The sequence below is a fragment of the Caenorhabditis remanei genome, chromosome I, assembly GCF_010183535.1.
Source record: "Caenorhabditis remanei strain PX506 chromosome I, whole genome shotgun sequence".
Taxonomy (NCBI): Eukaryota; Metazoa; Nematoda; class Chromadorea; order Rhabditida; family Rhabditidae; genus Caenorhabditis; species Caenorhabditis remanei.
The window spans coordinates 4,466,292-4,487,456 of record NC_071328.1 but is presented as its reverse complement, the minus strand read 5'-3'; the positions used below and the strand labels follow the sequence as shown (position 1 = coordinate 4,487,456).

At 41.1% G+C, this 21,165-nt stretch overlaps 3 protein-coding genes across 3 annotated transcripts; 2 read left to right on the top strand and 1 right to left on the bottom strand.

The window, feature by feature from the left end:
• Positions 1 to 8,681: 8,681 nt before the first annotated feature.
• On the bottom strand, positions 8,682 to 10,167 carry GCK72_000717 (uncharacterized protein; the record flags this gene model as incomplete). The annotated part of the gene is made up of 3 exons (XM_053722632.1): positions 8,682 to 8,973; positions 9,065 to 9,122; positions 10,095 to 10,167. 3 exons carry the CDS (start codon positions 10,165 to 10,167, stop codon positions 8,682 to 8,684), a joined length of 423 nt encoding a protein of 140 aa, XP_053591277.1.
• A 537-nt stretch (positions 10,168 to 10,704) lies between these two features.
• GCK72_000716 (uncharacterized protein) lies at positions 10,705 to 13,564 on the top strand (the record flags this gene model as incomplete). The annotated part of the gene is made up of 4 exons (XM_003109337.2): positions 10,705 to 10,746; positions 10,794 to 12,530; positions 12,597 to 13,163; positions 13,229 to 13,564. 4 exons carry the CDS (start codon positions 10,705 to 10,707, stop codon positions 13,562 to 13,564), a joined length of 2,682 nt encoding a protein of 893 aa, XP_003109385.2.
• A 782-nt stretch (positions 13,565 to 14,346) lies between these two features.
• GCK72_000715 (uncharacterized protein) lies at positions 14,347 to 18,898 on the top strand (the record flags this gene model as incomplete). The annotated part of the gene is made up of 7 exons (XM_003109383.2): positions 14,347 to 14,431; positions 16,227 to 16,324; positions 16,751 to 16,892; positions 17,097 to 17,458; positions 17,509 to 18,072; positions 18,120 to 18,230; positions 18,707 to 18,898. The coding sequence occupies 7 exons, from the start codon at positions 14,347 to 14,349 to the stop codon at positions 18,896 to 18,898; spliced, it is 1,554 nt and encodes a 517-aa protein (XP_003109431.2).
• Between the last annotated feature and the right edge of the window lie 2,267 nt (positions 18,899 to 21,165).

Below are 21,165 nucleotides of genomic sequence, written 5' to 3'. Positions count from 1 at the left end.
TAGTCTCCAGTCTGCCGAACTGATAAATAAATAAGAAATCTACTGAGAAAAGAGAGAAAAGTGCTGTTTGCACTCAATGCCTCAAGAGTTCCTCTATTCAAGCACGTGGGAGAGGGAGAAGAAGCGATGAAAGAAAGTTTTCGATCGATAGAGATAAAACCAAAGCGAAAATAAAAGCACGATTGGTTGAGAACGCAACATTAAACAGGAGAAGCCGGCGGAACTGGAAAAGTAGAAATTTTTAGGTGAAATTGTGATGAAAAGAAGTTAGAAATTAAATTAAACGGTTTTCACATCAAATTTGATTCATTTTGATATTAAAAATAGAACAAAAAGTGTTTGAATTTAACAAAACTGTCTTCCAAAACAACCAATTGATTTGAAACAAAATAATTTACGGTCTCGGCACGATTTGTCAAGAAAAGTGAAGAAACGTACGGTGGGAGCTATGCGCCTTTAAAGTGAGGTAGGATTTACGAGCCTTATTTAATTGTTTAAATTCATTTTTCGATGTTTCCCAAGTTTTGGAGGGATTTTACTTTGAGAAAACAATTGTTTCTTTTCAAAGCTGTATTTTCAGATAACAGCAAACAACAGAAGCATCAACAACACAAAGAAGAGCAGTGGGAAGCCCCAAACAAAAGAAGGTAAGATTTTTAAATTGAAAGAAAACTTAAAAACAACAAAAACTGCTCTCAAATCGTAAAAAAGACCAATAAAAATCGTAAAGCACCCACTCATCCTTGAAAAACTAAAAAGTATCGATTCGTGTGTCATGTCTAGTATCGAACGGCATAGCGCAGGCACTCAGTCCTCTCTTAGCCCCGGTGCGAAGAGAGAAAAGGAGACGGCGACAGAAAAGAGATGACAAGCAAAAGACGAAGCATTTACTTTGAAACATGCGCAGACATGCTTACTTCGTTTCGTAAAGACATTAAACGAACGTCGGAGAGTCGAGGGAAAAAACGAAGGCGCGGTGGCCGTCAAGCGACCGTCCGGCCAACCGAATTGAGTCGACACGGCGGCCAGCCGGTCCCTAAGGAAGAGAAGAAAGAGAAAAAGACAACACACATACACAACACGCCGACCGAATACACTGAAATTCTTCTCCTCATTCTCTGCCCACCCTCTCACACTCTCATCCGATCGCCCTCCCCTCGTTTTTGCGTTTTTTTTTGTGTGAGTGTCATTGCAATTGCTCTTATTCTCTACGTTCTCCGCATCTCATCACTTCTCTCGTCTCCCCCATCAGCCTCCCAGGCCGCCCCTCTATCCAACACCAGCGAGTTTTCGGTGCCTGTGTGCTTCTAATTTTCCTTGTGTTGCACTTTGATTTCTTTGTTTCTCAGTCTTTTCCACTTTTTTCCACTTTCTTTTATAACCTTCATCCCAACCAGCTCGCTTTCTTTATCAATTGATTGAAAAAACTCCCATTTCAACTCGTTAAACTTCTCCAAAAAGTGCAAATGTTTTCAATTATTTTCTCTCTTTTTCTGTCTCATCAAAAATCTTTTTCTTCCTTCTTTCCTCCAATTTTTTTTTCTAATTTTGCAATTCCTATTCATTTATTGTTGCGTTGGCTATATAATGACCTTCACAAGTTTGTTTTTATCCGCCTACAATGACCAACGATGACGTGCTATCTTTCGAAGATACCACTCCCACGATGAGTGGGAAATAAGGAGAGAAACCGATTTCTATTTCTATTTCACAAATAATATCCCGAATGATTTCCTTTTTTTCCCTGTTTACGCCTACTATTTCATGTGACAAAATTTGTCGTTTCGCATAAGAGGGCACGTGCCCCCTGGGCTCGTCGTCATGGCGATCGCCACACTTTCAGAGCCCACCGAGCTTTGAAATTGGATTGACAACTTTTGAACATTCGTGATCAGAAGTTACCTCTTTTTTGTAGAACAAACATCAGAAATCGTTCCTCTCTTCGTATCTTTGTATCAATCTCTTTAGAGAATCTATAGAGAAAGTTCAGACTAGATTCTATCTTTGGCATCAAAAGTAACCAATTTTCGGCTGAATAACCTACAATTTAGATCAAAAACAACAAAATTTGTACTTTTTGCTCCGCCCATCACATGTCCTTTGTGATTCTTCTCCCAAATTTTTCCGTCAATCGTCATACCTCCTCCGGTTCTCCAGTTTACACAGCAGTGGCAACATTGCCCTCTTCGAAATGCCGAAGAATGAAAGAGAAAAAAAGAACGAAACGAGGGAAAAAACCCGAGAGACGGTATGGCTACCAACGGGAAGCCCGTCGACCTCTCGCCTCCCCGTGTGTGTTTTTTCCTTCAAGTTGCGCAACACATCGGCAAATTTTTTTTCTTCAGTGCGCGGGCGCCCGCTCATCCGACCCGCCCTTCCTGTCGATTCTTGTGCCTGTCTTCCTTCCTTCCTTCTTCCTTCTCAACGGTTTGGGTGTCCTCCTCCTCCTGTATTATTATTGGTTGGGGCTGGTATGGGACATGTCTGTCTGACTGTGTGTCCTTGCCGGTTTGCGCTCTTGCGCGATTCTTCGCGCAACACACGCTGCGCACTCTACCACCACCATTCACTCTTCTCCACCAATACATACATATACACATAACCACAAAAAACCACCCCAATACAACGCACACACACACGAACGAAGAAAGAATGTCTTCTTCAATGGCGTGTGCTATTCGCATGTCACCAATCCCCAAAAAAGAGCAACTTGTTGGTCTTTTTCCCCTTTTGTTTAGGTTCGTTTTTGTGCTCCTTCAGCTGATTGCCAATGGCCCACACGCGTCGACACCCGCTGGCTAATCAGGTGGAAGATGCTCCCTTTTTTTCTTCTCGTTTCTCTCTCTTCTTTTCTCTTCTTCCGTTTCACTCATTTATCAAATCTACCGTAGCTTGCTTTCAGCATACTTGCAAACCGGGCCGGCGCTTAACTTGCTTAAAACTCAATATTATGGGCTGAAAAATATACCGAAATGTACCGTGTTAAGACACAAACACAGATCTTGTTGAGATCTACATTTTGGTATATTTTTCAGCTCATAAGGTTGTGTTACGGGCCGGTCCGGTTTGTTTTTAAGTATTTATGGCTTTCAGTAATTAATCAAACCATATGTTTTTGATTTTTGATATTCTTGTTTTCATTTTCATAAAGATCACTGAGTTGACTCATAATCCTTCCATTAATATTAAATTGAAATGCTTTTGCGTTGATAATCCCTTATCCGTGAAGATTAGAAACTATAAAATGTCAAATAACAAGTAGAGTGTAGCTTCAAAATCTCTAAAAGTCAAAATTGTGCTTTGAATCCAATGAACTTTTTCCCCCCACCTCTCGCGGATCATCGTTTTGTTTGTTCCTTCAGTCACTTTTTCGCTAAATAGCAAACTATCAAAGAGCATCAATTTCATCTCCTTTACTTCTGCCCTTCCGCTCCAATCGGCTCTCCTTGGGCCCTCCGTGCTGCTGCTGGTGGTGGTGGTGGTGCTCCTCGTGACGGATTCCATTTCGACGTCTTCCTTTTTTCCTCTGCTTTTGCTTCTTCTTCTTTCTTTTTTTTGTGTCCACTATTGCTCTTCTCTAATCCACATGTAAATAGTTTGATGCGTTGGCGGTGGCACGACGTCGTCTTCGCCCTTCGCCCTTCTGCTCCCCGTTACTACGCTCCTCGCTTTCTGTTGCCTTAATTTATTTCGAGATTCCCCACGCGACTCATATAAAACATAAAGAAGTATGTAAACAAGAAGAGCATACATCCATCCCTTTTACTCTCTCAATTTGCATTTTTCGTTCATTTTTTAGTCCGTCCATCTGTCCATCACGTTCTTTTTTCTTCTTCTTCTTCTTCTTCTTCTTTTTTCTTCTTGTTCGTCTCTACCACAATGACCACTTACTCCAATATTTATGACAATGGTTGGTGTGGCTGCTGGCGAAATTTGCATGTCTTCCTACTCCTGAGAGGGGCCATTCGATTCCGACGTCTTCTTCTCCATTCTCCATTAAAACACAGGCGCCCTTTCGTGTCACTTTCCCGCCCTTTTTGTGTCTTTGCACTCTTCCACCACTACCAACACAAAAAAAAACACTAAACATCTGGCGCCCCTTTTTCTCTTTCTGTCGAGAAAACATCTGGCGGTTTTGGCACCTCCTCGCGCGGGAGTACTGTACGGCTTGCACTTTTGGAAGCAATAGAAAGAGAAAGTGTATATGCATATCACATGAATAGAAAGGAAACGAATGGAGCTGTCGTCGTGGGAGCCCATTCCATTCCTAGACACTGCTCTCAACAGCGGCGGCCAGGTAATGTGAGCTCTATTCTATTGCCTTTTTTGTGTAGGTAAGTGTGACCAATCACAGCTTTCACCCACACACACATTTTTTATGCAATTGCAATGTTTCGTAATATTCTAAAGTACACGGTTTCCCCCCTCGGATTTTCGTAGACTTTCGAAAATACCTCTCTAGAATTGTTGAGAAGAGGAAGAACGTACACTTCTCACATCTCATTCGATTAATGGATCGCCAAGGGAAGAAAAAGAAGAAAAAGAAGAAGAAGAACTCATGTGAGAGGTCATCCTGACACGGCGGGCCAAAAGCTTTTGCATTGAGAAAAAAATGCATTGAAACCTATGCGTAAATATTGACAAAAGGCCCAAAAATGTCTCGAGTGCATTCTTCTTCTCCTTTTTTCGCTCCGAAAATTGCGATTTCGAAAACGAACAGTGACTGGATTATGTACTTTTATTTAAGAGGGCGATGCACTATTCACGTTACCGTATCTCTTGGATTTCTTGTCACTTTTTTTTTTAGAAATTCCACAATTTTCTAAAAATAATATCTTCTCCACCTTTTACACATGCTTCTTGATTCTCTCTAATGCGTCATTTCCGTTTCGTTATCTCGAATCTCAGAGGATCTCAGAGGACCCACCATGTTTTATCCACTTTTTTTTTTTGAAATTTGATCACTCCCCACACACACACTCACACACAGAAGTCTTTTAATTGGCAGTAAGGAAAGCTCAGTTTGATCCGCTTTTCATATTTACTTGCAATCTTTGATGTCCCCTCTTCTTTACTCTCTCTTTTTTTTCTACTCGCACTTCCTACTTTGTTGCTCCACAATTCTTTTTCTTTTCTCTTTCTCTCTCTCTTCCTCACTGTCAAAAATTCTCGATCTACCATCTATCTGTCCTTCTCCTCTGCGACCACTTTCTCGTTCCTTCGTTCAACAAAAAGCCAACAAAAAGCTGAATCCCTGATTGTGCTTGATTGTTGCTCTTTTTTGCATGGGACCCCGGGGCCACCAACACTCGCTTTTGTTCGGCTTTGTGGCACATCCCTCTCTCTCTCTCTCCTCCGGGTCACAACAGATGGCAGCATGAGAAGTTAGTGTTCCGAAACGTGAGAGAAGAGAAGAAATCGATTGAACAGGAGTTGATCAGCTATAGAGGGAGGACAAGCTTAATGGAAAACAAGTCGGGTAGATCAAAAGAAGAAACCCACTTGCACTTCTAAATCTCTAGACTAAGGTCACTCGAAATAGTAGACTGCTGATCAAGCTTACCAATCGAGAAGGTTCTTTCGGGCCGGATGGCAATTCGTTAATGTGCTAGAATGGTTTTTTGGCTCTTTTTCCCTGCCCGTAGTAGAGATCTACGTTTTATATATTTTTGAGCTGATAATATTGAGTTTGACGTGAGTTACGCGCCGGCCCGGTTCGCAAGCATGGTTCTTTCTGATCCCTCTCTTCATTTCTTGTTCTTTTTCTTTTATTGTTGCCAAAAAGTCAATCGGGCTAGCCGTGCCACCTCGGAATATACCTCTTTTCTATCTCTCTTCCTCTCTCCTAACTTTACTATATTCTACTGTCCACAACATCTTCTCTCTGTCTTCTTATCTCTTTTTCTTCAAAACCGCTCTACTGCCACCGACCGTTACCTTCTTCCCTCTACTCCTTCGCTCTTCTTCCTATTCATCTCTCTCTATTGCTACTAGTAGTGCTGCCCACTGTTGGTGTCGCTCCTTACCGTGCGCACGGGGTCGGCGACGCGCTGGGAGGTGGTGTCGATAACCTGAAATGTCCTTGAGGTTGTTATACACCGTCGTCATCGTCCACTCCGGGTGACCAATAGGTGGGAATAGTGACGGGAAGAAAAAAACAAAAAAGTTTGCTCCCTATCCAGAAGTTGAGCTTTTAAACTACAACTTTTGCTTCTTTTCTCCTAAAGAATTCACTCATTGTTGTTTCTTCCGGTGTTTCTATCCCTCTCTCTCTCTTCATTTATCCCTATCTCTATCTTTTAAACCTATTTTTCATTATCATTTTGTTTCTTTCTTCAAAAATATCTATCCGTTTTCTCATTATCGCCGTATTTTCTTCTCTTCTCTCCGAACCCATAAATCAACCACGTTTTATTTTTCAATCTTTTTATTCAGATTCAAATAACAAACACCTCTTCGCCTATGCGCCATTACTGTCCAAAACTCGGCGAAATTGGTTGAACTTATATTGAGGTAAGTTTCTTTTCCACATCTCCCCCACCTCCATTTCAAGAAAATGTACAGAGATTGATCCCCATGAAATGAAAATGTTTCGACGGTGATGGTCAAATAGGAGAAAAAACGAGTTTATGTCACTCGCGAAAGGGCATTGAACATCTCGGAATTCGAGAGTTGAGGGTCTTGTAAACTGTGAATCATAAACCAGAGAAGAAATTGTCACCAGAGATTTCTAGAATCTAGATCACAATACAAACTTCACGTTTTTCATCTATACTGTTCCATAAGATTCAGATTTTAATAAATCAGATCAGAATTTCAGTCTGAAACCAGTTATGAGATCTCAAACACTGACTAGTTTCAGACCTATTTTTGAACCTATGAGCAATTTTTGTTCGAAATTATGAATAGATCCGTCTTTCCGAAAATCTTCACCTTCATCGGATTCATAAGGCAAAATCAGTTTCAAAATAATCCAGCTTTTTCCCCTATCCATAAAGATGAACTACGTCAAACATATCCCTATTTCCTCTTCAGAAATCTTCTTTTTCCATCGAAAATCGTCTTTTCCTCGCAGCTCGTCCTTGTAGCGCGACAAAATCTATCTTAAAGTCTTCTCGATCTGTCTCCCGCTGGACACTTTCACTTTGTATCATTGCTAGACAACCGATTGTCTAGACACTTTTCCATTAGCCTTGATATACTGCACCCTCCCCCCCCCTTCTTCTCGTCTCCTTCATTGCTCAACATTAATGTAATTATTACAATAATCGAAGCGAACGGTGCGCGACGGTGAGAGAGAACGTGACTAATTACTTGTTTAAACTACAAGACAGTTAGTTTTTAAAAAGAAGAGGAGAAGAGAAAAGAGCATTTCGAATCGTTTTGCACTTTACAACTCCGCCCTTTTCTGGTGGATGGCAGGTGTTAACCACCCGTCGTTTTGCCCTTTTTTGGGTTCATTTCATTTCACTCTTCTCATTCACATCTCATCATTTTCATTTCTTTTGATTCATTCGAATCGGTTCTCTTCTTCTCTTCACGGTCTAGTTGTAGCTCTGAGATAGAACCTATATCTATATCATTGAGAAGCTGACGATGTTGAGATTTCGATTTGAAGAACCTCCAACTTCCGCATAGATCATTTCCTTTTTAGAGCTTTCTAGTTTTTCAATCACCTTTTCCTCCCATGGGACTCTTATTTTCTCACACTCACCGCCATCAATCACATGAGATGGAGAGTAAGGTGTACATGGAAGCGTATGCACGTCGGTACCTGGAGCCACATAACAACATCTCATTTAGTCAGAGCTCACTCTCTGCTGATTGCTCTCCTCTCGTTAGGCTCTTGTGCGCGTGATTCTAATAGTTGGGTTTACGGAGAAGTTGAAAAACAAGAAATTGTGCACTTTTAAATCCTTTATTTCTCTCTTATCCGTTTACTAAATCTCGTTTCAGTTTCAGATGGACATAGTAGTTGTCCTAGCACTAGTTGTGCTAGCCTTCGTCTTCATTCTATCGCTTCTCGTCCTCGTAGTCACATGTCAACGCAGAAGACACTCTCGTGCCAAATCGAAGGTAAATTCCATTGTTTTTTTTTCTAATTCCTTTTCCTTATACATTCATCTTCCAGGTGCTGGTACCATTCGAAAAACCACCGAATCGATTCACGAGAAATGCCAACGGTGTCGATGGTGTCGATGAGATCGAAACTATGGAAGATCTCGATGATCTTTTGAATGAGCTTCTCCAAAAGAATCCGTGGTTGTTCGAGGCGCGTGGAATCATGCAGCACGTCGTCGCGATTCTGAAGCTCACGAAATTGATCACCAGCAGACTCTCCGACGTGGAACTCCCAACAGCACCATCTCCATTCCTTGATGCAATCAACATGGCGATGCGTAATATCTACCCGAGATTCGACGATCTTGTTGAGAGTATCGCTGCTCACCCAATCGATATGCGTCTCCTCGAAGCAAGATCTCTCTCGTTGGGAACCGTTTCGTGGTCTCTGTATCTTCCGTACACACTTCTCGATGAGGAGCACAAGGAGTTGATTCAGAAGCCGTTGAACGAGATGAACCTTCATTTAGTCACAATTCGAACAGCTGCGCATCTGATTGCCATGGCTGATAAGGGAGCTGAAGATGTAAAGATTTTTTGTGAAGCGATGTTATAATCACTCAATTTTTTAGAAACTCGACATCGTCGACTTGAAAGATCATCTGTTGCGAATGAGACGACAAATTCGAGGAGACATGTTGCTGGAAGACGATCAAGTACTCGGCAACGTTTTCCGTAGTGATGACGATAACGGAGTGCACGACGACCGTCACGATCCAGACGGACTCGTTGTGAAAAACATGGTTGTCAACCTGAACGATCACGAGAAGATGCCGCTTGTCGAGTCTGAGGCGACCATTGATATGATCGAGTTGAGCAGAGGTGTGTGATTTCTGTTTCAGATTTTTCACTCTAAAAATCTCAACATTTTAGTGCCAATGATGGAGCAAGAACATTTGTTGAAAAGCAACGGAGTGTCGGTCGATGGGAATCACAAACATACTCCAATTCATCATCTACATCATCATCATCACCATCCGCATCACATGACCAATGGGTCACTGAATACCGTTGAAGAGATCAATGAGGATGATCATCACGGTGAAGGGTGAGTTCAGATAACTAAAAATAGTAAACAGCAATGATTATCCTCTCTCCCTAAAGAGCTTTGACTTATGTGATTTCGCGTGGATTATTAATATTAGAAGAGCTCTTTTGAGCCGTTACCGTAGCCAACTTGTGACTCATTCTAATGAATTTTCAGCACCTCAACATCGTGCTCTTCCTCATCGACGTCTTCAGCGTCGTCCTCCACCTCTGCCCATCATCATATCGACCCAAAAGCATGACGCCAAGAGCTGTGATATTTCTTCCGGGAAAAAAACTCACAGCACCCATTATGTCTCTCTCAGTTTCTGTATGTGTCGATGATATAGGCAAAAAATGTGCCAATTTTTATGTATATATTCTTCCTTTTTCTTCTTTTTCCCCCGTTTTGATTCAGAATTTCCCATCATCGTTTCTCGTTTTCTCTGTTGTGTGTGTTATTTGTCTTTAATTCCCCTCCGTTACTTTCAAATTGTTATTTCTTCTTCTTCTTCGTTTACGCACCAGGACCTCTCGTTTTAAACCGAATCGCGGGCAAACTGTTAATTTGATCACTCTCTTCCCTATATCCTATACCTAATCGAGTACACATGTTTTCAGAACCAAATACCTCACTCACCTCTCATCCCAGCTCTCCTTTCTCATAATTTGTGTAGCGATGAGAGCAAGAAAACATACGAAATACTGCGAAAAATTTCACAATTTCTCGCTGTTTTTTGTCTGTTTCTCTCGATCTCTCCCCGTTCTATGCTTACGCCAACTACCTCTTCCACCCAACCATCGATCAAACTTTATTTCACTCATTTAACTGTATACAAAACGCTAGAAACACGGGCTCTGATTTCTTGTAGTATTATACGCGAAGACACACATCTAATCTTTTCTGATGTTTTCACTTATTTTACCCATTGTTCTCAACTGTTTACCTCCTATAAGCATATTGGACGGTTTTCCATGTTCCAGCTTTTCGATCTCACTGGTTTTGAATGACTGGAGCATGGAAGGCACCGGGAAAGATTTCGAGTTTCGAAACTTTTTCCCCTCGCTTTCTCCGTCTCCTCCAAATTCTCACACACTTCAGGTTCTCTCACACACCCTCTCTCCCTGTCTCCCCGTTCTTTTTTTTCTGTAAAATATCCATTTATCTCTTGTACCCCGTCCCGATTTACGGTGCCGGCAATGCTGGTACGGTAACAAACGGCTTTTCACGCATCGGGTACTATTTGTCTTATTTTATCGAAACTTATGTACATTTTGCCCCCACCCAACCTTCCAATTTGTTCTCTCTCAAAATTGTATTTCATTTTTCTATTTTGAATTCGGCACGAAAAAAGTGTGGATTTGATTGAAAAAAATCAGCGCATTTTGAAAGAAAAGATCAAAAATAGACTAAAAATCAAATAAAAATTAATAATTCTTACTCGATTTCACTTGTAGCTCTGGAATTCTGGAGTAACTTGTCTTCTCATCTATTTGCTTTCTCTTTTCAGATTTTTTTCTCTAGTAAAAAAAGAATTTTCAGAAACCTAAATAATAATGGAAAGTCTTGAAGTGCGGTTAAAACAGGCGGCGGCAACGGTAAGATTTATTCTGAAATTGCCTGAAAACCGCAATTTCCTTTCCAGAAACCAGCGGAACATATTCGAAATGTGTGTCTAGTCGCACATGTGGATCACGGAAAGACGAGTTTCGCTGACTCGTTAGTTTCAGCCAACGCTGTCATTTCTAGTCGAATGGCTGGAAAATTGCGTTATATGGATAGTAGAGAAGACGAGCAGACACGTGGAATCACGATGAAGTCGAGTGGAATCAGTTTGTTGTGTGAACCACTTCTAATCAATCTAATCGACAGTCCCGGCCATGTGGATTTCTCGGGAGAAGTGACGTCTGCATTGATTCTTTCTGATATTGCACTGCTTCTTGTTGATGTAATCGAAGGAATCTGCTCACAAACGGAGGCACTTATCCGACAAGTCATTCGAAATGGACAAGTAATGATACTAGTTATCAATAAGATTGATCGATTGAGAGTTGAGCTGAAAATGTCATCAAGTGAAGCATATCAACATATGGCTCGCCTCATCGAAGGAGTCAATAGTTGTATTAGTCAAGTGCTCGGTGGAATCGTAGTAGAAGATGATACATGGGGAAATATTGAGGAAGTTGAGGCGAAACTTCATTTCAATCCGGCAAAAGGAAATGTTATTTTCTCATCTGCACTCCATTCGTATGCTTTCGGATGTGAAGACTTCGCGACGTTGGCAGCGGATAAAATGAAAGTGGAAAAGGCGACGATTCTGCCGGCGATGTTCGGTGATTTCTGGATTGATTCCACTGGAAGTATTCGGGATTCAGCGGCAGCGAAAAATAAGGCGACGATGTTTGAGAGAATTGTTTTGGAGCCACTTTGGAAAGTTCATGATCTTGGATTAGTGGAGAATGATCTCACGAAACTCTCCGAGGCAGCCAAGAAACTCGGATTCACACTGAAGTCCAGAAGAGCTAATGAAGCGTTCGATGAACTAATGAGGAGTTGGTTGCCACTACCAAATGCAGCTTTCCGAGCAGTCGCCAGAGCACCAAATGTTCGATCGACTTTCGCAGCACAACATCGGCTGGACCATTTGACAGGACACCGTCTAGACCATCCATTGAGACCATTCGTTGTGGAATGTAATCCGGAAGCGATGACGGTGGTTTTTATAGTGAAATTATTGCAAACTGAAGATAAAAGTCTGACTTCGAGAAGAGCCATTTGTCGGATTCTGAGTGGAACTCTTCAGAAAGGAGACACGTTGCATGTTCTTCAGCAATATGGAAGCGGTGAAGTCACTTCAACTACTATCAACCGAATCTCAATTCTCCGTGGTCGTGACTCGATTCCAACCGATAAAGTGACATCTGGAATGGTTTGTGCAATCGATGCCGAAATTCTTCTGCAAAACACTACTCTCTGCAGTAAACCAGACTATCCTAGTCTGAAAATCGGATCTCAAACTGGAGAAGCTCTCGTGAGGGTTTCTGTTAGTACTCAACAATTAGATGATATGGATGACCTCCGAGAAAAGCTCAAATTGCTCGCTCTTTTGGATACAAGTCTGAAAGTTATGGAGTTGGAAAATGGAGAGTTGGCGATGGTGACGGCTGGAGAAGTCCATTTACAGAAATGTATCAAGGATTTGAATGATTTGGGATTAGTGGATCTAGACGTTTCTGAACCAATTGTGCCATTTATGGAGACGGTTATTGAAGATTCAACTCTTTCGGGTCCACAGATTACGGAGCAAGAGACAGAGTGTCGGATTCGAGAAGCTTTGCATATCAAGTTACGTGTAGCGCCATTAGGAGATGCTGTAATAGAGGTGAGTTTTGAAAACCTGAAATCTAATTAATAATTAATCTATGTAATCCTTTGTTTTCTGTTACAGTTCCTTGACAAAAACGCAATTCTACTATCTGCAATCCGACGTGGAGAAGCAGAGCAAGCGGAAATTGATGAATTCCATAAAAAGTTGACATCAATTTGCACTGAATCTCTTCCAACTCTGAAGGGAACTTGGTGGTACCGAAAGCCGAAAGAGTTGATTGAGACGATGATCGAAAGGATTTGGGCATTTGGACCGGAAAGAGCGAGAGCCAATATTCTATTCAATAATGTTCAAAGTTATGATAGAGATTTGGTGTGGAAGAAGACAGAATTCGGAACGAGACGTTACGATCAGACACTTGTCGGTGGATTCGAAATATTCTGTAATTCCGGCCCACTGTGCAATGAAATTATGCATGGAATCGCTGTGATCGTTGAGGAATGGATGGTAGATGAGGAGGACGGGGCGATTGGAGGACAAATGATGTCAGCGATGAAAGCGACATGCTCAGCGGCCGCAAAGAAATGTGCTCTTCGATTGGTAGCTGCGATGTATAAGTGTACGGTAACCACGGCTAGTCAAGCATTGGGAAAAGTTCATGCAGTATTGTCACAGAGAAAATCAAAGGTGGGTGGGAGTACGCTGGTTTAGCACCTGTTCAAATATGAATCAAAGATCTCTCCCGTTTTCAGGTGCTCTCCGAAGACATCAACGAGGCGACGAATCTCTTTGAAGTGGTCTCTCTGATGCCTGTCGTCGAGTCGTTCTCATTCTGCGATCAACTTCGAAAATTCACTTCTGGAATGGCGTCCGCTCAACTTCAGTTCTCACACTGGCAAGTCATCGATGAGGATCCCTACTGGACACCAACGACGCTTGAAGAGGTGGAAGAGTTCGGATTGAAGGGTGACAGTCCGAATCATGCGAGAGGATATATGGACGCGGTGAGACGGCGGAAGGGATTGCCAACAGAGGATCTGATTGTGGAGTCGGCGGAGAAGCAGAGGAATTTGAAGAAGAATAAATAAATTGATAGTCTTGTTTTGTTTAACATTGTTATTTTTTAATTTTTGTCTGTTGTTCCTGTTAATTTTATTAAAATTCAAAAAACAATTATTTAAAAAAATTTAAATTCAATGTTTCCGGAAGTGTGCTCCAGTCACCTGACCGATCCGGCATACCTCTTAAATGCCTATTCACACTGTTTTATTTACGTGTAGCGGCGTCGTTGACGACGCATCGCGGGAGTAGAACGTAGCGAGAGAGGTACGAGAGAGATTCTTCTTCACATCTCTGCGCCCTCTACCGTTATCGATTGTCAACGTGCTGGCTGGCTGTCGTCGTGTCGTCTCTCTCTTTCCTTCCACTTTTCTCGCTTCTCTTTTTCTACTTTTTCCATATTTCCCTTCTCGTCATGTTTGACCAACCAATGTCTCGTTTCTCTTCCCGTTTCCTCTCTTTTTTGTACTTACTAACCGACTGCCCGAGTGCCAACTTTAGCTTCTTCATCATCATTTTCTCTCTCTCACTCCCACTTTTCTTTCTTTTTCTTGTTTGTCACTTCATTCTGTTTTACAATCAAGCAGTTCATAGATTCACTTTAATGACACAAGTCCCAATTAGCTGAAAACGAAAAGAACAAAGTACACAAAAATGGAGTGGACAACGAACAACTTCTTGTCGAATGATCACTACGCAGCGTAGCCTTAAGGGGGTTTGAATGGGGTGATTCCTTTCCTTTAAGAGAGACTTTCGCTATAATCAGTTAGTTAGTTTACTTCTTATTCATTCCACTTCTTCTCGTTTCGCAATGGACTACGAATCGGCGCTTCGCGATGCACCGAGATTGATTCCGACGGATGAGATTGATGAAGAAATGGCGGAAATTGATGATTGTGAGTCACAAAAAGCACATTTTGCTCTTCGCGAATTTGTAGTTCTCGAGACGGACACGTGGCTCATTCGAAATTTACGGATTGTTGAGGGATTTCGCACATTAAAAATGCAAGAGTTTTTTCTTCCTGAATTGAAAACTTACCAGATTTTTAGCTCAATATATTAGTTTTAAGTAAGAAAATAGAAAGGTAAGTGCCGAGAATTCCGAAAACTTTCATTTTTATCAGTTTCCGGAAAAAAGTAAAAGTTTCGTTATCAATCGGGAACAAAACTCAATTTTCCGTTTCGTTGAAAAACTGAAATCAATTTCAATTTCTTTCAATCAATTTCTGGCACCGATTTCTCAGTTTTTTTCCCACCAAACCAATATTTCCAAGTCCAAAACTGCTGATCTAAAGTTCAGAATCTGTGCCAGACTTCCCTAGTTCATTCCCAGTTTCTCATAACTGATTAGTTCAGCTGCACTTTTCTTCCATTGTTCCTTTCCGTTCTTCTTCAACGAATTACCTCAATTTCGATCCGAATCAACCTCAAATCCTCAGATTCTACCTCTCTTTTCCTCTTTGTTTTATTCTTCTTCCTCTTCTTCGTCACTACTTGCCTCTGTCCATCGAAAGAGAGATACAGATCGCCGCAGACGACGACAACGCACTGTCTTATACGATCCATCCACGAATGATCAAGAAGACTTTAGATTTTATGAATCCAGGTTCCGTGACGATTCGGTTCGTTTTCGATACATTTTGTTTCGAAAACACGAAAAAATGCGGTGCCTTTTCTATAAGCTTCTACTGAAAAAAGAGCATTTCGATTATTCATTTTCCCTATAAAGAATGGAGTGCTCGCCACCTCAATTCTGACGACAGATATTTTTCTGATCTTTTCGTTTTCTTCGCGGGCGCCCCCTCAAATTGTTCCTTTGTTTGCTCTGTAGTCCCTTTTTCCATCTTTAGCAACACTTTTGTTCGTAATGTATTATAGTTCCTGCTCGAAATATTCTGGAGTTGAGCTCAGAGATCTCTAGTAGAGGAAAGAAAAAATGCTTGTTCTTTGAGATATCAGTTTTCACAAGTTTCAAATTTCAGCACCTTTTAAATACATCTGCTATGAATATTGTGCTTTGAAAGTTTGTTTTTCTATGAATGATTTCATAAATTTTCTATTTTCACGAATAGCATCTAATTATGTCTAAATAATTATAGGTTTCAAAACACACCAGAATACTCCCGGTATTGGTTTCAAAACTAAGCCTTTCGGTTCTATTCTTCTTCTTCTTTTCAATTGAGTGCACTCCTCGCCGGTCCTTTATTATTTAGACAAGGCAGTGGTGTCCTTCCTTATATGTATGTTTTCTTATGTCCTTTCACCTTCAATGATCATCGAAACAAAATGACGTCATTGGTCATGCTAGTTATAGTATCTGAAAGTCTACTTGCTTTATCTGCTGGATATCTCATTATTTGATATCCTTTAGCCAATTTATTAGCCGATTTTCTTGCAAACGATTTATGATGTTCTCTATTGAAATATCATGATATCAAAATGTTTCTGTCTATGTCCATCATGTGTTTGTATGTGTAAAAATACGCCTAACTGACTGATTTCTCGTTCAGTCTTCTCACTCTCTCTCCTCATTCCGTTAGCTATCTCATTTTCTATGAACAAGTGACACACCTCGGTCGACATACTCTCTCAATTTTCTCCCACAATTCGCTTTCAAACTATTCCGTGTCTCTGTGTGTTTTTGTATGGCTTCGTTTTTATTTTTTCTGATCAATTTTTCGTTATTTTCAGTCATGGACCTAGTGGACCCGCTTGCGGAGCCATGCGCCGTTTGTGGCGATAAATCAACTGGTACACATTATGGAGTGATTTCCTGTAATGGGTGTAAGGTGAGAATTTGGTATTTTATCTTTCAATTTTGTAAAAACTATCGTAAAACATTTTTTAGCAGAAATTGTGTGGAAAAATTACAAAACTTATACAAAAAATGAGCATCTGCAACGTTTTGATTGAAAGGTGCATCGCCATACAGTAACCAGTGCACCTTTAAAGTCAAATCGTTGCGAGACCCGCAGGATTTTTGAGTTGAAGCTGAGCCTTTTTCCAAGGTTTTTTAATTGTCGCCACAAAAAAATTCACTGAAAATTAGAAAATCCCCGTTCCAAATTCTCGAGAAACAATGAATTCATTCATTTTCCGCTGTTCCGCGAAGCAAAACACATTATATTCCTCGCTTCGAATTCCAACTTCCCTCAAACATTCAGATAAAATCGTTCCCTCTTCTTCTCCTCACTTAACTCATTCCGTTTTTCCAGGGTTTCTTCCGTCGAACCGTTCTACGCGATCAAAAGTTCACTTGTCGATTCAATAAGCGTTGTGTGATCGACAAAAACTTCCGATGCGCGTGCCGTTATTGTCGTTTCCAGAAATGTGTGCAGGTTGGAATGAAGCGAGAAGGTAAGGAAAATACGTTTTTGTGTTCACAAACACACAAAAAATTTAAATACAATGACCTCTTTACGCCGTGAACAAGATCTCAGTTGGAGATATTGATTCTGATGAAAAACGCATGATTCGGAGACTGAGTGGCTTGACTAACGTATACACACATTTTCCGTTTCATTTTCTTGAAATTCAAATATTTTACTTTGATATTTTTAGCCATCCAATTCGAGCGAGATCCCGTCGGATCCCCAACATCTGGCAACAGTCTCAACGGAACTCCATTCAAAAAGGATAGAAGTCCCGGATACGAGAACGGAAACGCGAATAGTGTCGGATCGAACGGAGGTGTTGGACAGGAAAATATGCGAGCAGGTGCCACGCAATCAAGTGTTATCGATGGTCTTATGGATATGGAATCTCGTGTTAATCAAGAAATGTGTAATCGATACAGACGGTCACAGATCTTCGTGAATGGAAATGGTTCTTCAGGAAATGAAAGTGGTGATAATCCACTTGGAGCCGGTGGATCAGATGGAAGTGCCTTTGCACCACCAAACCGGGCATGTACAACCGAGGTAGTGAGTTAGGCCGGCCAGAATTTAAGAGTTCACATTGGTTATTGTTTCAGGATCTCAATGAAATCTCCAGGACAACTCTTCTTTTGATGGTTGAATGGGCTAAAACTATCACACCATTCATGGATTTATCGATGGAAGATAAGATTATCCTTCTGAAAAATTACGCTCCACAACATCTGATTCTGATGCCAGCGTTCCGAAGTCCCGACACAACACGTGTTTGTCTATTCAACAACACATACATGACACGTGACAACAACACGGATCTCAATGGATTCGCTGCATTCAAAACAAGTAATATCACGCCGAGAGTACTCGATGAAATCGTTTGGCCAATGCGACAACTACAAATGAGAGAACAGGAATTTGTGTGTCTGAAAGCTCTCGCTTTCTTGCATCCAGAAGCAAAAGGACTCTCAAATACATCACAAATTATGATTCGAGATGCCAGAAATCGGGTTCTGAAAGCTCTATATGCATTTATTCTTGATCAAATGCCTGATGAGGCCCCCACGAGATATGGAAATATATTGTTGTTGGCGCCAGCGCTCAAGGCTCTCACACAGTTACTCATTGAGAATATGACATTGACAAAGTTCTTCGGGTTGGCTGAGGTATGGAATTGATGAAAGTTTTCATGAAATTAATGGAAAATGTTCAGGTTGATTCACTTCTCTCCGAATTCATTCTCGACGACATCAATGATCATTCAACAGCGCCAGTCTCACTGCAACAGCATTTATCATCGCCGACTACGTTACCGGCTAATGGGGTTAGTTGTAAAGCTCATTGGGCACGGTGTTTAGTCAAGACTCGTAAACAGAAAAAATGAGAGTTTGCTAACAAAATTCTAGAAAGAAACCATACTTGCAAACCGGGTCGGCGCATAACTAGCTTGAAATGCAATATTATGAGCTGAAAAACATACCAAAATGATGATCCCGGCGAGTTCTATGTCACTGATCTACTACGGGCCGGATGACAATTTGTTAATGTGCCGCGGGCCGGGCTAGAATGGCTTTTTGGCACTTTTTTCCTGGCCCGCGGCATATTAGCGAATAGCTATCCGACCCGTATTATATCAGAGACATAGAACTCGTCAAGATCTACATTTTAGTATATGTTTCACCTCATAATATTGAGTTTGACGCGAGTTGCGCTCCGGTCCGGATGACAAGTGTGGAAAAAATAACTGTTTCTTAGAAAATCCCCACCTGACATATTCTAAACATCCGCAAGTTCTTCCAGGTATCCCCACTAACCGCCGCTGGCTCCGTCGGCAGCAGTGGCGTCTCATCCGTCGTCTCCGGAATCACACCCACCGGAATGCTCTCTGCCACCCTCGCGGCTCCATTGGCAATCCATCCTCTTCAATCACAAGATTCGCTTCTCAACGGGAATCTTCTTCTGAATGGAGAACAGAAGACACTCATTGAATAAACCATTTTTCCAATCCCTCCCTCCCCTCACCCATCTCAATCTCCTGTTCTATTCCAAATCTGTGATCTTCTCATTCTGTAATCTACTCCAGTTATTCTTTCCATATATTTTAGTCAAAAAGAGCCCAAACCCCTCCCCTAGATGTACATAACCAAACCTGCGATTAGTTGTTTCGAATACTGAAACCATGCCTAGGACATCTTTATATCATATCAGGTTGTTTCCTCATTCTATTATTCTTCCCCCATACTTCCGGGCTGGCTCTCGTCTCCTTTTGTGATCCATATTCTGCTAATTTTCAATCTTGTAGTCTCCCGGCATTTTATATTCTGTATCCTTCTCTGTTATTTTTCCAAAATTCAAAATTTGCTATGACACCAAACGTTTAAAGTTTTTTTTATATTATTTATATTTCAAAACTCATCCTACTATTAAGTTTAATGGTTCACCTCAAATAAACAAAACTGTTTGAGTCATTGAGCAGACGATGATGGAATTCTCCAACTTCTTCGGAATTCGATGCCACGACGACCACCACCGCCAGGCAGACCGTAAGTTGACACACCTGGAGCATTTTCCCCCGCTTATAATATAACAATTTCTCTTTTTTTCCTATAGTTTTTTTTTCTCTTTTTCTTCTTTGTTTTGATTTCAATTGACACGATATGATGATCCTTTTGATGGAGATATGACCAATTCCCAAGACACTTGAGCCCCCCATCGAATCAACAGTTCGTATAAAGAGGAGAAAAAGAGAAAAATGATGGGAGGTGTTTATATGTGGACATTGAGGATTAGTAGGGGGAGAAAAGTACTTTCTATTTCTCTCGGTGATTCATTTTCACACCATTTTGGCTTGGAGAGCCAGTTTTGGAATGTCTTCATGCTTTTCGTGAACTTTTTCTCATAATGCGAATATAATTTTTTTTTCAAATTTTCTGCACCGATGGCCTTGGAGTTTTCTAGGCCATCTGAATTTGGTTTGGCGGGAATTTGAATGTTGTTAGAACTGTAATTTCGTATTGGTTTAGAATGCTTATTTCCTATTCCAAGCTGTGGAGAATGCGCTCTAATGGAATCCTCGATCTTTGGTTTGGCGGGAATTCAAAATTTCGACTCCGGCCCGGAAAACCGGAACTGAAGTTCTAGCAAACGCGCTCCACTGAAACTCATGAACACGCGTTTATGGCCTAGATTTTTCTGAGATTTTTCTAGGCCATCTCGTGTTGATTAGCCGGGAATTCAAAAATTTGCGTGGTCTAGATTTTGATTGAAGTTTTTATTAGCTCGCCACAGCTCTTACAATTGCGCTCCACCGAAATCCCCTTGAAAAATGTCTCTTTTTCTCTGAGTCTCTCAATTTCGCACACTATTTTCTTCGGTTTCGGTAGAGCGCGGGTGTAAAAAGCATTCTGTGCTAATTGGTCGTTTCTGGTTTGGCGGAAATTCCAATTTTTATGAAAACATGAACGGATATTCGAAGTTTCAGAAAGAATGGAATTCTCATAAACTTTGTAAATGCGCTCTACTGAAATAATCAGATGAAGCAAACGCGCTCAGTTAAAACTGTGAAAACCGCATTTTTCATTGGAGCACGATTTCTGAAACTACCACGCTCCACTGAAATCATTTTTACTCTGCGTCTCTCATGTAGTTTCTTCAGTTTCGCTAGAGCGCACTTTCTCCGCTTCCTCGTCACTAATACATACGTCTTGAACACTCGAAACCATTTCTGTGCTTTGTGATTCCTAGACAATCAAACAAACAAAAAACAATTCCAACTATGCCAATATAAACTCTTTTCTTGATATTCTTCCATATTTGAATTTTGACTCATTGAATAACCGGAGAGAGAGAGAGTCTGACTGTATATTCTTTTTCTATTTCCGATATATTTCATGACGTTTCGTCTCCAACGATTCCACTTGGTATATTAGTTCAGCACGCGTCTTACAACTGCGCTCCACCGAAACCGAAGAAAATTGTTTACGAAGTTGAGAGACTCAGAGAAAAAGAGACATTTCTCAAGGGGATTTCGGTGGAGCGCGGTTGTAAGAACTGTGCCGAGCTGATAGGCGGATGGTGATAAGGAGTTTTTTTTTCAAAAATAGTTGTTTTAAAGTCCATCTGTGTATCCGTATGTGCGTTTGTCCAAATACTGTACGACCAATGCGCCGAAGGCGCCCCAGTCTATTGTTTCAGTCTACCACTATTTTCTCCGTAGTTAGAAGATGACGCGCCAAAGGCGCCCCAGGTTCAGAACAGTA